The sequence below is a fragment of the Juglans microcarpa x Juglans regia genome, chromosome 4D (genome assembly GCF_004785595.1).
Source record: "Juglans microcarpa x Juglans regia isolate MS1-56 chromosome 4D, Jm3101_v1.0, whole genome shotgun sequence".
Classification (NCBI taxonomy): domain Eukaryota; kingdom Viridiplantae; phylum Streptophyta; class Magnoliopsida; order Fagales; family Juglandaceae; genus Juglans; species Juglans microcarpa x Juglans regia.
In genome coordinates, this window is record NC_054600.1 from 6,098,152 (window position 1) to 6,111,401 (window position 13,250).

At 34.4% G+C, this 13,250-nt stretch overlaps 1 protein-coding gene across 1 annotated transcript; it reads right to left on the reverse strand.

Annotated features, from left to right (window-relative positions):
* Window positions 1-4,446: 4,446 nt before the first annotated feature.
* On the reverse strand, window positions 4,447-6,008 carry LOC121259338 (protein SKIP34). The gene is made up of 2 exons (XM_041160886.1): window positions 5,567-6,008; window positions 4,447-4,646 (listed from the first exon to the last, which is right to left on the reverse strand). The coding sequence occupies exon 1, from the start codon at window positions 5,875-5,877 to the stop codon at window positions 5,584-5,586; it is 294 nt and encodes a 97-aa protein (XP_041016820.1). The 5' UTR covers window positions 5,878-6,008; the 3' UTR covers window positions 4,447-4,646; window positions 5,567-5,583.
* Window positions 6,009-13,250: the final 7,242 nt, after the last annotated feature.

The window sequence follows — 13,250 nt, forward strand, 5'->3', positions numbered from 1 at the left end:
AGAATGAGAGACTAAGGTTAAAGGCCGAGAAACTAGAATTCACCTAGAGGGAAGCAGATGGGAGAACAGATAGAGACCGGTTAGAGAGAGAGATGAGCAAATAATGATGATCGATGTGAGTACTTTGCTTGGACTACAACGGATATATTTCCAAAAACGTCAAAGAGAAATCGTGGCGAGACATAATGCTGAACAAGACTGATTTTTTTTTTTTATGAAATATATTTTTTATTGAGGCAAAGTACAATTTTTATAATTTGTATAATTTCTTACTTAGTCTGAGACTGAGGTTGGCTGTTATTGAGACTGAGACTGAGATTTTTTTACGAGGTTTAACCATCTATTCTAGAAGCTTAAAGATGTTGCTTTATGGATTTTGTGCATGGATAGAATGAAAAAGGAAATTGGGCATTACAACTACTCAAACTATTATAGATAATAAACATATTACAACAATAATTTGCACGTTTTTAAAGAAAACATGTTTAAGGGAATGAAAATTGGAAAAGTAGGAATATGTAGTCACTACTAATTAGAAGATAAAATAATGGATTGCTGTTAGTCTACTTTTGGGAATACAATTTCCATTGATATTCAATTAGATCTGCTTGGAGCTGATGATGTGCCGAGCTGTCTCTAATTTCATGATGACACTGAATGAAGTCCATAATTTCGATTGTAGGATTGCACGAGAGTTATGGAATATCATCGTCAATTTGATCATATTTGATGTTCGGACCTTGATTATCATCACACTCGTCTTCGATGGTCATGTTATGTAGAATAACACATGCTTTCATTATATTTGTTAGGTCCTTGATCTTGAACATCATGAAGGTCTATGAATGATTGCAAATCGTTGTTGAAGGACCCCAAATGCACGCTCTACATCCTTTCGTGCTAATTCTTGTGCTGCTGCAAAATTTTTCTTTCTATTCCCTTGTGGAGATGGAATCATCTTTACAAATGTTGACCACTTCAATAAATATCATCGGCAAGGTAGTACCCTATAGTATAGTCATTACCATTGATTGAGTATTTTATTGAAGGAGCACGACCTTTGGCCAATTTCGTGAAAATAAAAAATCTATCTAGCACATTTATATCATTATGCGAGTCAGGCAATCCAAAAAATGCATGTCATATCCAAAGACCATACGAAGCAACCGCTTCTAAAATAACAATTTGTTTATGACTGTGGCCAAAGTACATACATTTTCAGGTAGCGAGACGGTTTTTCCACTTCTAATACATGCAATCAATACTTCCGAGCATCCTTGAGAATCCACGTTGTTCACTAATCGCGAGCAATCGAGCAATATTATTAACATTTGAAAATCACAAATATTCATTAGAAAAAATATTTACTATCTTTTGCATAGAAGATAAACTCCAGCATTATCTATTCTTTGGATGAAGTAGGACTCATAAGCCTCAACCTGATGTTGAATATGAAGAAATAGCAAACGATTCATACGAAATCTCCTTTAAAAGAGATTCGAGGGATATACTGGTACTTCTGCAAAATAGTCACGAAATAGCTGTTCATGCCCTTGAATATGATCGTGCCAAATATACTTACGACGTTGGCGATTGCCACCACACCTCGAGGTTGATCTGTCATCGTCATTAAAAACAACATCTAACTCATCTTCAAAGGATAAGTTAAGCAACAACTTGCGAAAAATCGAACAAGCCATTTGATGAAGTGAGTGGAAGATGAGGTCGAAATTTGGAAATTTCTCTTTAAGCTGAAATTAGGCTTAGGTTCATGAAAATGTGAATGAAACCAAAAACCATATTTAAACAAAAAAAAAAAAAGTTACCGTTACATTAGGACAAAAAAAAATGTTACCATTGAAGAAAAAACAAAAAATGTTACTGTTGAAAAAATAACAAAAAAATGTTACCGTTAAAGAAATGATAACAAATATTACAGTTGAAGAAAAGACAACAAATGTTACCGTTGGCAGAAGGACAAAAAATGTTATAGTCGTCGTGCAGAGAATGTGTTACGATTAGAAGGGAAAAAATATTACCATTAAATAAAAGGACAAAAATTGTTACCGTTAGACAATGCAAATCAAATATTACCGTTATATATGCGAACAAAAAGATATTCAAAAATATAATCGCATTGGAAATCACACATTTAAAAAAAACTATTCGTAATACTGTAATAATTTAAAAAGTATTGTTGTATCTGGAAAAAAATTCGTATAAAATGTTTACAAAATTAGTAAAATGTGATATTTGAAAACAAGAGAAAAAGACAAGAGTTAGTAGTTAAGAATGAAAATGAAAGTGAGAAAAAACTAATAAAGAAATAATAGAAAAAAGTTATTTTAATAGAATAGGGAAATAATTGAGAATGAAATGTAGGAAGTTTTTGAAATATGGGTAAAATTTAAGATAAAATTTTAGGAATGGTGTTTTAGTTAAAATTTGGAAAATTTTATAGGGAACCGGTTGAGAATGCTCTAAGTAATGCAGATTTTAGATTCTATTCATCGACTCGAGAATATAATAACTCAAGAACAACCCAAAGAGAAGTCGGGATCTAGAAACCACGACAAGGAATGAAGTAACCGAGTGAGGAAGGTTATGGCAAGGAATGGGCAAGGAACAAAGGCCATTGACCGCAAGGCTGGGAGTACAAACGACCTAGTTAGGAACTTGAGCGGAGCATAGCAAGGGGGCAAAAAGGGCTAAAGGGCAATGGAGGTCCCATTAAGAAAGTTAAAGAGCAATCAGAAACAAACATGACGAGATTGGAAGCCATCAACAAGTAAAAGCAATCAACTCCAATGAACCCAACTAAGATCAATTGAACCCCCTGCACGTCTCATTATATGCGCACGGTGAAATGACCTATAATGGATGATAGCATTTGATGACATGAAAAATGATCAAACATTTTGCATTATAGTTCAAAGTTCATCCTATAAACTTGAGCCTCGAAGACTTCTTCCATCACATGACACCTCTTCTATTTCCTTGCAGGCTTGAGACGATGATCGAAAAAGTGATTATTGAGGTTGACAGGAAACTGTTTCAACACAAGCATTTTTTTTATGCCAGTCGATATAATTTCTCTCTATATTTACATGCTAGTGTATGAACATGCTACTCATTGTGAGATCACAATTATAAAAAGTTAAAGATTCAAATACAAAATGCTTTAATATGCCAACCGATGTAACAACTTTACATGTCACAATGTGTTTAACATGTCAATAAGCTGATTTGTAAACAGATTTTCTTTCACTAAAATGAGATGAGAGACAAGTGGCTTTGCTCGGTTTGGATTGAGAGGAGATCTCAACTCATCTCATCAACTTTTACAAATTCTCACACAAAATATAATAAACAATTCAACATTTTCAAATCACAAAACAATAATAATATTAAAAAATAATATTCTAACTATTTTATTCAACTTTTGTCTCATCTCAACTCACTATCCAAACCTAACTTAATGTTTAGGAGGCTGGCAAGTCACGAGGCTTACTATAAGTTGATTTGGCGATCCATGGGGCGATGATAGTGAATCTCTTGCAAGTGATTCGAATCGCCTTTGTCTTGACAGATTTCATACCTGCCTGGACCGGGCTTAGGGACTTCCCATTCCTAGGGACTTAAAACACATAAAAGCACAGTACTCACGCTGCTTGGTAGTGTGAGTCTAACACTGTTATAAAAGCTTTGAATTTTAATATCCCCTCCAGTTTAAGCCAATCCTGTAATAACTTAAACACAGTACCCAGAATACAATCCCTGATTATAGTGACGCCATCTCTATTTTTTAGAAATAAAATCAATGCATTGAGACCAAATTCAGAATCAGTAAGGCCTGCTATTAGCATATTATAATCTTCAACAACAGGCTGAAACTTGATTGACAGGGTAAAACATAATGGAAGCTTAAAATTCTACATTTTTAACGACTTCAAATGAATCCCAGGCTCAAATATAATGCAATCACTTTTTTCTGATCTCCTCAATAAAAACACTATCACACTGTAACACTCATGAGAAAATAAGAAACTTCCAAAGAATTTTCTTTTTAAAAAGAAAATAAAAGAAAAGAGAACTCTTAACTGAGTGTGTCTGGTATGTTTTTGGATAACGGTCATTCTGCTACCCTATTTCTATCTTCACTAACTATCAAACTCATGTCAATGAGTTTGTGTTCACAATGGACAGAGACTACCAACAGAAACCTCAATAAATTGGAAGGATCCCAATTGTGCCTGCATCATCGACCACCTATTTTTTAGGAGATGGCCCACGTTTGAACTTTATGTGAACATTTAATAATTCTACATACCATTACTTCAAACTTAGTCCCACAGTCCGGCGTACTCCAGCCATGTTAGTCTTCAATCACATCTAGAGATGGAAAACATCCAGTGACGAGGTATTCCAGTTGCATAATTACATATATTTATAGAATGAAACCTTCATTTCCTCAAGCCAGATTAAGAATTTTTCCATTGAAACACATGTTTGAGAAGCATAACCTGGATTTCTTTCCAACATTATAACATGGAGAGGCTTTCCAACATCAACTATCTCCAGCCAATTCCTATCTTATACAACACCTAATGAGCAAGCACCTCACAATTTCAAGACGTTTGAAGTATCTGCAAATAAATTCCAAACCTTTACATTACCTTTTTGTATAAAACAAATTTTACTAATACTAAGAAAAAGGGTTAGCCCAAGTACACAGGTAGTACATAAGAGAAAACACGTATTTAGGAGTTAGAGATAAATACAAGGAAATTGTGAAAACTAACACCATTGAACAAACCATTACTAACATCCCTCTTCCATATTAGGGATTTCCATAGTAGAAAAAAGCTTCAAACTTTATTATTGAGATCAGTGAAGATATCCGGCATAAGTAATTTAAATTAATGGTACATGTTGCACTTATACATATTTTTGTTTTTTGCTCCACCGACATTGTAATCATATACAACGAAACCCATCGATGAAGATGAATGCATTTCATACACTTGGACACTCTCCATAACATCCAATGTATGCATCCAATCTTCTCTTCAAGCGAAATAACTGAATTGTGGAAATGAACAACTACGACCCCCCCCCCCCCCCTCTCTCTCTCTCTCTCAATTAACTATTATTAAAACTATAATTGAGATACACCTTAGTTGATCAAATACTAAGACAGCAGCTTAAAGTAAAATGAAAACAAGTCACTCATGAGTATGACTAATGCGTAATAACGAATAATTCCCAAAGTACTCAATCTGCTAAACCTTATACTTAGGTAGACCATATGAGGTTGATCAAGCATTCAAGCCCAACCAAGAATTTGCATTATAGGGGTGTCAAATTTGCTCAGTTCCCAGGATTTCCAAGCTTAATTCAACTCCTAAGTTTCACCAGAATCAGCATCCAAACAGAGAAACCAAAAGTTCCTAAATCTACATACCAGTGGTATTAAATTTATATATAACTATGAAACACAGACATACAACAAAAAAAAAAAAAAAAACACCAAATCAAAAGGAAAAAGCGAATCTGGCAGAATCACCGAGTAGGAAGAAGTTTCTATTTATGGGGCGGAGGGGCGAAGAGGCGGGCGACGTGTTGTTGTTGCTCGCGGAAGCGTCGTTTGAGGTAGGTCTCGAGGATCTCCATGACGGAGACAAAGCGCTTCATCTCCTCGAGGCGGCGGCTGAGCTCGGCTTCGCGAGCCCTGGCGCGGGCGAGCCGAGCCTCGGTCTCGGCCAGCCGGCCCCGCAGTGTGTCCACCGCCACGACGTTGTCGGGGTTTGGCGGCCCGGCGGGTGGCGACTGGGTTAGGCTGTCCCTGGAGAAGGGTCGCTGCTGACCGTAACACATCGTGAAAACGACGACCACGTGATCAGGATGATCGAGAAAATAAATGCGTCGCAGAGAGAGAGAGTGTGTGAGAGAGAGAGTTATTTCTTGGCTTTTGTTCTCAGGAATTAATGGCTGACAACGTAAATAATGGGCGATGAAAATTAATCTGAACCGACGAACCGTAGACATACGGCCTACCCCAATCTTTTAGATATAAATTTAAAAAAAAATTCTTTTTATAAAATATTATTTATTATTTCACACTTTCACATTTTAAGAAAAAATATTAATAATCTATAAAAAAATATCCTCACATCTTATAAAAAATTTATAGATATAAAATATGAAAATAAATAGTGACTGATGCATAAAATTTTTCTAAATTTTATTCTAAAAATATACATGTAACTTAATATATTATATAACATATATTTCATAATAAAAAAATATTTACAATTTGATGGCTCAAGGTAAATTACGTTAGTATGTAAATATTATTTTTATAAAATTTGTGTGCAAACTAAAGATTTTCTTAAGCCTCGTTTGTCTATATAGATGAGATGAGAAAAAAATTGAAAGTTAAATAAAATATTATTATAATATTATTTTTTTCAAAATTTAAAAATTTAAATTATTTATTATATTTTATGTGAGAGTTTAAAAAATTATAATATTTATATGAAATGAGGAAATAATTTAGTTTGTATAACCAAACCAGTTTTATTATCTCAACAATCCTTCTTAATGATATGAAAATACTTCTTAATGTTACAGATTTTAAATAGTTTTATGCACTAACTAGTTAAAATAATTGGCATTTTTTTTTAACAGTGATATTCTCTCTCAAACCCCTGAAAATTTCTTACAAGCCCCACGAAGGAGGAGAGGAGCTTCTCAAGGCCTATGGCCGCAATGCCGCCTCCTTACTCTCACCTCTCTCCTAGGGGTATGCAACTGGATCCGGATCCGGATTCGGATATCCAACCATGACTGGATTTGGATTTGGATTCTAAAAACCAGGCGGTTATTTGCCCGGATTAATCCGGAAATAACCCGGGCGGATAACTGAATTCAATCCAGATATCCGGATTTTTTATCTTTTCTAGCTATTGTGAGATCTTTAGTTTCACTTGATTTTATCCTTATTATTTTAAGTGTTATTTTATTGTATTAATTAAATATGTTATTTGTTTTGGTATTTTATTTTAATTTAGAGAATTTTATTTTAATTATTTGTATTGTTTTTATTTTTGGACTTGTGTTTATTTTTAGGCTTTGCTTGATTTTTATTTTGGGCTTTGTGTGTGTGTTATTCTCTGTGGGCCGTGGGTGTGTGTGTTGGTGACCCGAAATCCGGCCCAGCCCAGCAAGGGGGCCCAGGCCTTGTGCGGAACACGGCCCAGCCGTGCGGCCCGTGAGTGCCCAGCCACTCATTGCGGAACGACGTCGTTTTGGATGGAGCCCTAGCTCCATCTTATTTCCCTTCTCTCGCGCCGCACTCTGCAATCTCCTTCCCGATTCTTCTCCTTCCTTCTCCTTTCTTCTGCATTTCTTCTCCACGCAGCTGCTGCCGATCCCCACGCAGCTATTACCGGAATAAATCCCAGCCGAGAGCCACCTCCACCTACTCGTGTCGTTCGGCATGCACCCCGATGGTTTGCTATCAACCCGTGGCATCGCACGGTCGCTAGCATTTCCGCAAGCATCTCGGTGGCGTTGGGCATGGGCTCCGAAGGTGCTGTCGTCGCCGCCGCTCCACACGTCCGCACGAATGCATCTCAGTCCTCCACGACTTGATGCCGTTTTTATCTTCTCTATCCGTGGAACACGTAGCTCTTCAAAACCGCCATTGTTGGTCTATTTATAGTCCACGGGTTCCTCAGATTTATTTTGGAGATCCTCATCCTCTTTCTCTCGTCCAAAGCCATTTCACCTCTTTCTATTTTGTGTGTTAATTTGTGAATTTTGGGGATGAACCCGAGTGTTGTATGGATTGAATCCGAGAGCTGCAAGTCTGGAATTTGTGAGTTTGGGTGATTGAATCCGTGAGGTGTTATTTGCCGAACTCTTTGTGCTTTCGAATCTTGTATTTTGGTTGGGTTGTAGTTGAGTTTTTCATCTGTGTTGTTCAAACCGTGAGTTGAGAGAAACGGTTTCCGCCGTGAGACGCCGTCGCCACTGTTGGCTGCACTTCCTTTCACGTGATCTTCCAGATTTTTTATCAATTTCATCGTGTGTATGTAATTTTCTCTTTATTTAAATATTATTTGTAATTTCTCCATTTTATAAATAAATTGTTGTATTTATTGGCTTTATAAACTGTTGTTTATTTGTACATTATTGGTTTGATGAAAATGTATTGTATTTGTTGAAGTATTGGGCTTTAATGGTATTGTGAAAAAAAATGGGCCTTGGGCCGTCAAAGTTGTTGGGATTTTAAATGTAATTGGGCTTTGGGCCAGATTAGCGGATGGGACTATGCGTGTATTTATGAAATTGTGTTTCGGCATTTATTGAGAACTTGTAAAATGAATTATTTAAATGTGTATTCTAATAAACTGTTGAAAAGCATAAATTATCATTTTGTTAAAATTATGCGGTAACGTCACGAAGTCTGTTGCATAATGATACTGTTGCGTGAGTGCGTGTGTTTCACGACCCCAAGCCAAGATGGGGCATTATCTCGGTGGAGCTTCTCTGGTCACTCGGAAGCGTAACAGACTGACGTGACATCCCCTGAGTTGTCGCAGGGCGACGACGGGAACGGACGAGACGGTAACGCTCTCGTACCGATTCCGTGACCTTTGGCTGGCGAGGTTAGAGGATGCTTGGCCATGTACGCGCTGGGCGCGGAACTGAGCATCGCTCGTTACGAAGTCTCATGCACGGACGTTACCCGTGATGTGACGAAGAGAGCCAGGATGTGCGGACGGTCCATAGGGGAGACCGTGGTGCATGCGTAAATTCTTAATAAATATGAATGGGACAAAATGGGATTTTCGAGGTATAGTAATACAAATGATATTTTGGGAAAGAAATGTAATTTGTTATTTGTCCGCATGGGAACACGTGTTGTATAGATATGTTTTAAATCTCTTGGATGTTATTTTGGTTAATTACTTGCTGAGATGTCATAATCTCATAGTGGTGTTTACCCTACGGTTCCGTTTTATGGTGCCGTAGAGTTTGACGCAGAGCCCGAGTATGTACCTGAAGGACCGACTCTGCCAGAAGCTTAAGTCGCTGTTTTGTTGTTCAGCGTTTTGGGACTTGTTTCCATTATGTTATTTGCTTTCTTTACATTATCTGACGGAAGACTGTAAAATGTTTGTAAAGTTATTTTGCTGTTTTATGAACAATTCTGGTACTTAATAAAGAAAGACCCTTTAATTTTCACCGCTGCGAAAATTACTGTACATTTTATGTATGTTGTACACTTTGAGCACTGAGAGTTATTGGGGTGCGTGATCCGTGTGGTCATCATTCCGGTGTCACGAACTCCATAAAAATAACATGTGGGGTCGAGGGCGCCACAGCTATAAATCCGGATATCTGGATTGTAACCAGATTTAATCTGAATTTATATGTCCGGATTGTAACCTGATTTAATTTGAATTTATTAATACTTTAAAAAAAACTCTTTTAAACTTTAAAAAAAATTATAGCATTTTTTTTGAAATTATGATATCATGTTTAAATTACCCAGATTTTTTTAAAAAGTAATTTTAACACTTTTAAAAGTTTTTTTTAAAAATAAAATAAATAAATATGTAAAATAAATAATATTGTTGTTACATCACAATGTAAAATATTAATTTACAAAATAAATTATTGTTGATCATCAATTTTATCCACTTTTTTCTTCTGGAAGCCGTTAACACCATGGCGGTAGAGGTAATGTTCATTGTTGGTACTCTTATGCTAAGAAAAGCAAATTTGGTGATTTTCTTGAATTCTTTCTTCTTCTTCTTATTCTTCTACTTTTTTTTCTCTTTTTTTTTTTTTTTTTTTTTTTTTTTTGCGAATGAAAGATCTATTCCTTTAGGGTTTATTACCTTTTCTCTTATGGGTATTACTCTACACATTTGATTTTCATTGTCTGGATTGGATTAACTTGATCGGAAGCAAAAGCTTTGTTTCTCTTGTTTTAGAAGCATGAATTTAAAAAAAAAAAAAGAATCCGATTACAAATACCCTAGTCACAAAACTAGATCCGTAACTTGATCCGTTTATGTTACCTGCCCAGGTTTAGTTCTGGCGGATAACTGCCCAGATGCAACCAGATTTTAGGTTTCGGACCGGACCAGAAAAAATTCAGCCCCTAGACCCCTACTCTCTCCTCCTCCTCTTCTTCTTTTATTCTCCCACAACACTCTTGTACCATTTTCTTCTAGTTTTTTTTTTCCTTCTATCTTTCGTCTCTTTGGATGGTTGATAATTCCACCAAACTTCAACATGCAACATGTGCCTTACTGCCATATTTACCAATAGTTGATCCATCATGATCCATAACCAATGCACCATTCCAAGCCGCACATGGGTTACACACGCCGTTGAAGTCATGCATGTAAACCATGTGCCACCTCATCTCCACTATAACAAAGTCCGCAAGCTACTCATCCCATGTTTTTTGATTGTCTTATCAATCTTTTAAATCCAATCACCAAATCCTTATTCCTCATAGCGAGTGCGCTCCACATACGAGTATAGTCGTGCAACCTCTTTTAAAGTTTTTGGAACCTCGATCCTTCCATTATGCATCCTTCCACTATGTTGTTACTTTAAAAAAAAAACAAAAAAACAAACTAGAAGTCCTCGTGCTCCCATAACTAAAGAGGAAAAAAATGAGTTCTTCCACAATTTTCTTGCTACAATCTATAATAATGCATCCCTTGTTATGATACAAAACGACGATAAACAAGTGAAAGCAAACACAAGTAAATCAATTACACGACATAAAATTAATATGATTCGATAACGTATCTACGTACATAGAATTGTAGATGATTTTATTATACTGAGAAATCACAAAATATACTTTTTGACGAAATCTCACTACTCAAAACACTCAAGGCGTACTGAATTGTTCATTAGAAACATATTTATAGTGTCACACGACAGAACTCCTAATTTTCACTTTTGTGCGTTATTCACTTGAGTAGAGTGTCGAGCATGTTTCAAGGGAGATCTTTGTCTGATGCTTGCTCGAGCTACTTATCGAGTGAGACTCGAGTGACCTCTCTGACTGAGCTTCGCTTAAGGCACCCGTTGCACAAATGTTGAATGAACTTTCTTTTGACGCTTTTTCTATTCGTAAACAATGCCAAATATTTTCCTTGATTAATTTGGCTCCATTTTCTAATTTGTCTTTTAATTTATTTTCTTTTTATTGCACTCTCATGGTATAGTAAGGGAATTATTGTCGTGGCTCTCCATCCTCTATTCTCTCAATTAATTTAAATTTACCTATACAAAATAATAATCACTTAATGTATGTCACATGATAAGTGTTATCGAAGATAATAAAATCAAATATGAAAAGCAATATTTTTCTTTATTTATATTTATGGCAGTGGCTAAATTGAGAGCAATCTTTAGTTATCATGAGTCTCACATTGCTTAAGTATGAAATATGTATTGTCTTGACTTCTTATATAAAGGTTATTAGAGTACACTATAACTTGCACACAAACATGAACTAGTAAATTTAAAAATTGTTATTAATTTTTAAATTATAGTCATATTTACAAATTTAAATTTATAATTTGGATCTAAAAAAATTACTTTTGATCACTTTCAGACCTAAGAATAATTTTTTAGCTTGATGGGCAGAGGGTGGGGCGGATGAAGTGTTCGACCTTGTGTGGGGCTGCAAATCCCGCACCCATGCGGGTAACACCCCTAATTTTTTTTTTTTTTAAAAAGAGTTGGTTTAATTGTTTATAAATAATAAGAAAAGAGGATGAGAGTAAATGAAAGTGTATTAAGTGATATAATTCTTAAAATTATTTGTTTATCAATTAAGGGAATATACATTTGATAAACAGAACTATTAAAAACTAAATGATTCTCATATATTCAAATGATGTTTGAAAGTTTATACTTCAACTCAATTTGAACAATCAAGTTACTTTCAGCCCAATTCAAATTGAAGAGTAGCACGTGCCCTCATTTTTTCCCGTATTTTTCCCTCGTGGAGATCCACTCATTAGAAAATTCTCAAAATTTTTGAAACACTTTTCAAATCTTTTAATTATCAATTATATTTTTACGTTTCTCTCAAATTTTTTTAGGCAAATACAAGTTTGCCTTCTGGCCGCTAATGCATTTTAATATTTTTAAAATTTTAAAGAAAGTTGTTATTAGTAAATTTATGTATTTTTCTTAAATGTTTAAAAAATATTTAAAAAAATGAGATTACACAAGGTGGCACGCCCAACCATAAGAGTTGGCCGGCTCAATAAAATGATCCATTTTTTAATCTCCTTACTAATTACAATTTTTCTAAAACATAAAAAAATCATTTTATTCTCAAGTCGATATGTAGAGCATATCATTCACACCACTTAAATAGTAAGATTTGATTTGTAGGATTCATATTTTAAAATTTATCTTCTGAGTACATGTTTGAGATTGCGGTGAGAAATACAACTTACAATCTTAAGGTTTATAAGTTATAAGCTTAAATAATAAGTTTAACAATTAAAAAACTATTTACTATTTGGTAATTATATGTTTAAAGCATTTTAAAAAAATGTTACATTTATTTGAAAAAAAATTAAAAAAATATATTTTTTAAGGTAAAAATGACAATTATTTGATTTTTTTTAATATTAAGATCATTTTCTTAAAAGTTTGAACGTGTAATTACATGAAAATTGCATCGGTATTTTTGCCTATTGACATTCTTTTTAAAATTTGAACTACATTACAAATTATTTGAAAAAACAAATTTGAGGAAATTCTTAAACATACTTTTTAACTTATTTGGATTTAAAAAGTACATTAATATGTACCACCCAAACAATTTAATTTTTTCATTGAAGAGCTTTTAAAATTATTTAAACATTTTTTTAAGATTCTTAACACCATATCAAGGCAAATTATATTATGTAAGTATTTTATTAGAATTTTTAAAATAAATGAATAAATAGGGGACTGAAAAGACTCCCTTATTTTTTTTAAAAAAATTCTATTTACAATCTTTCACTTAGAAATTATATGTGTAGTCTATTTATTAAATAAATAAAAATATCATTTTAAAAAAAATATTTTTATAATTTTAAAAAAAAATTACCTAAACTTGCATTAGATATACCATTTACTCTTTTTTAAATGTGCGCACAAATCATTATTACTCGACATTCTTATAAATTATCATTCTGAAGTTG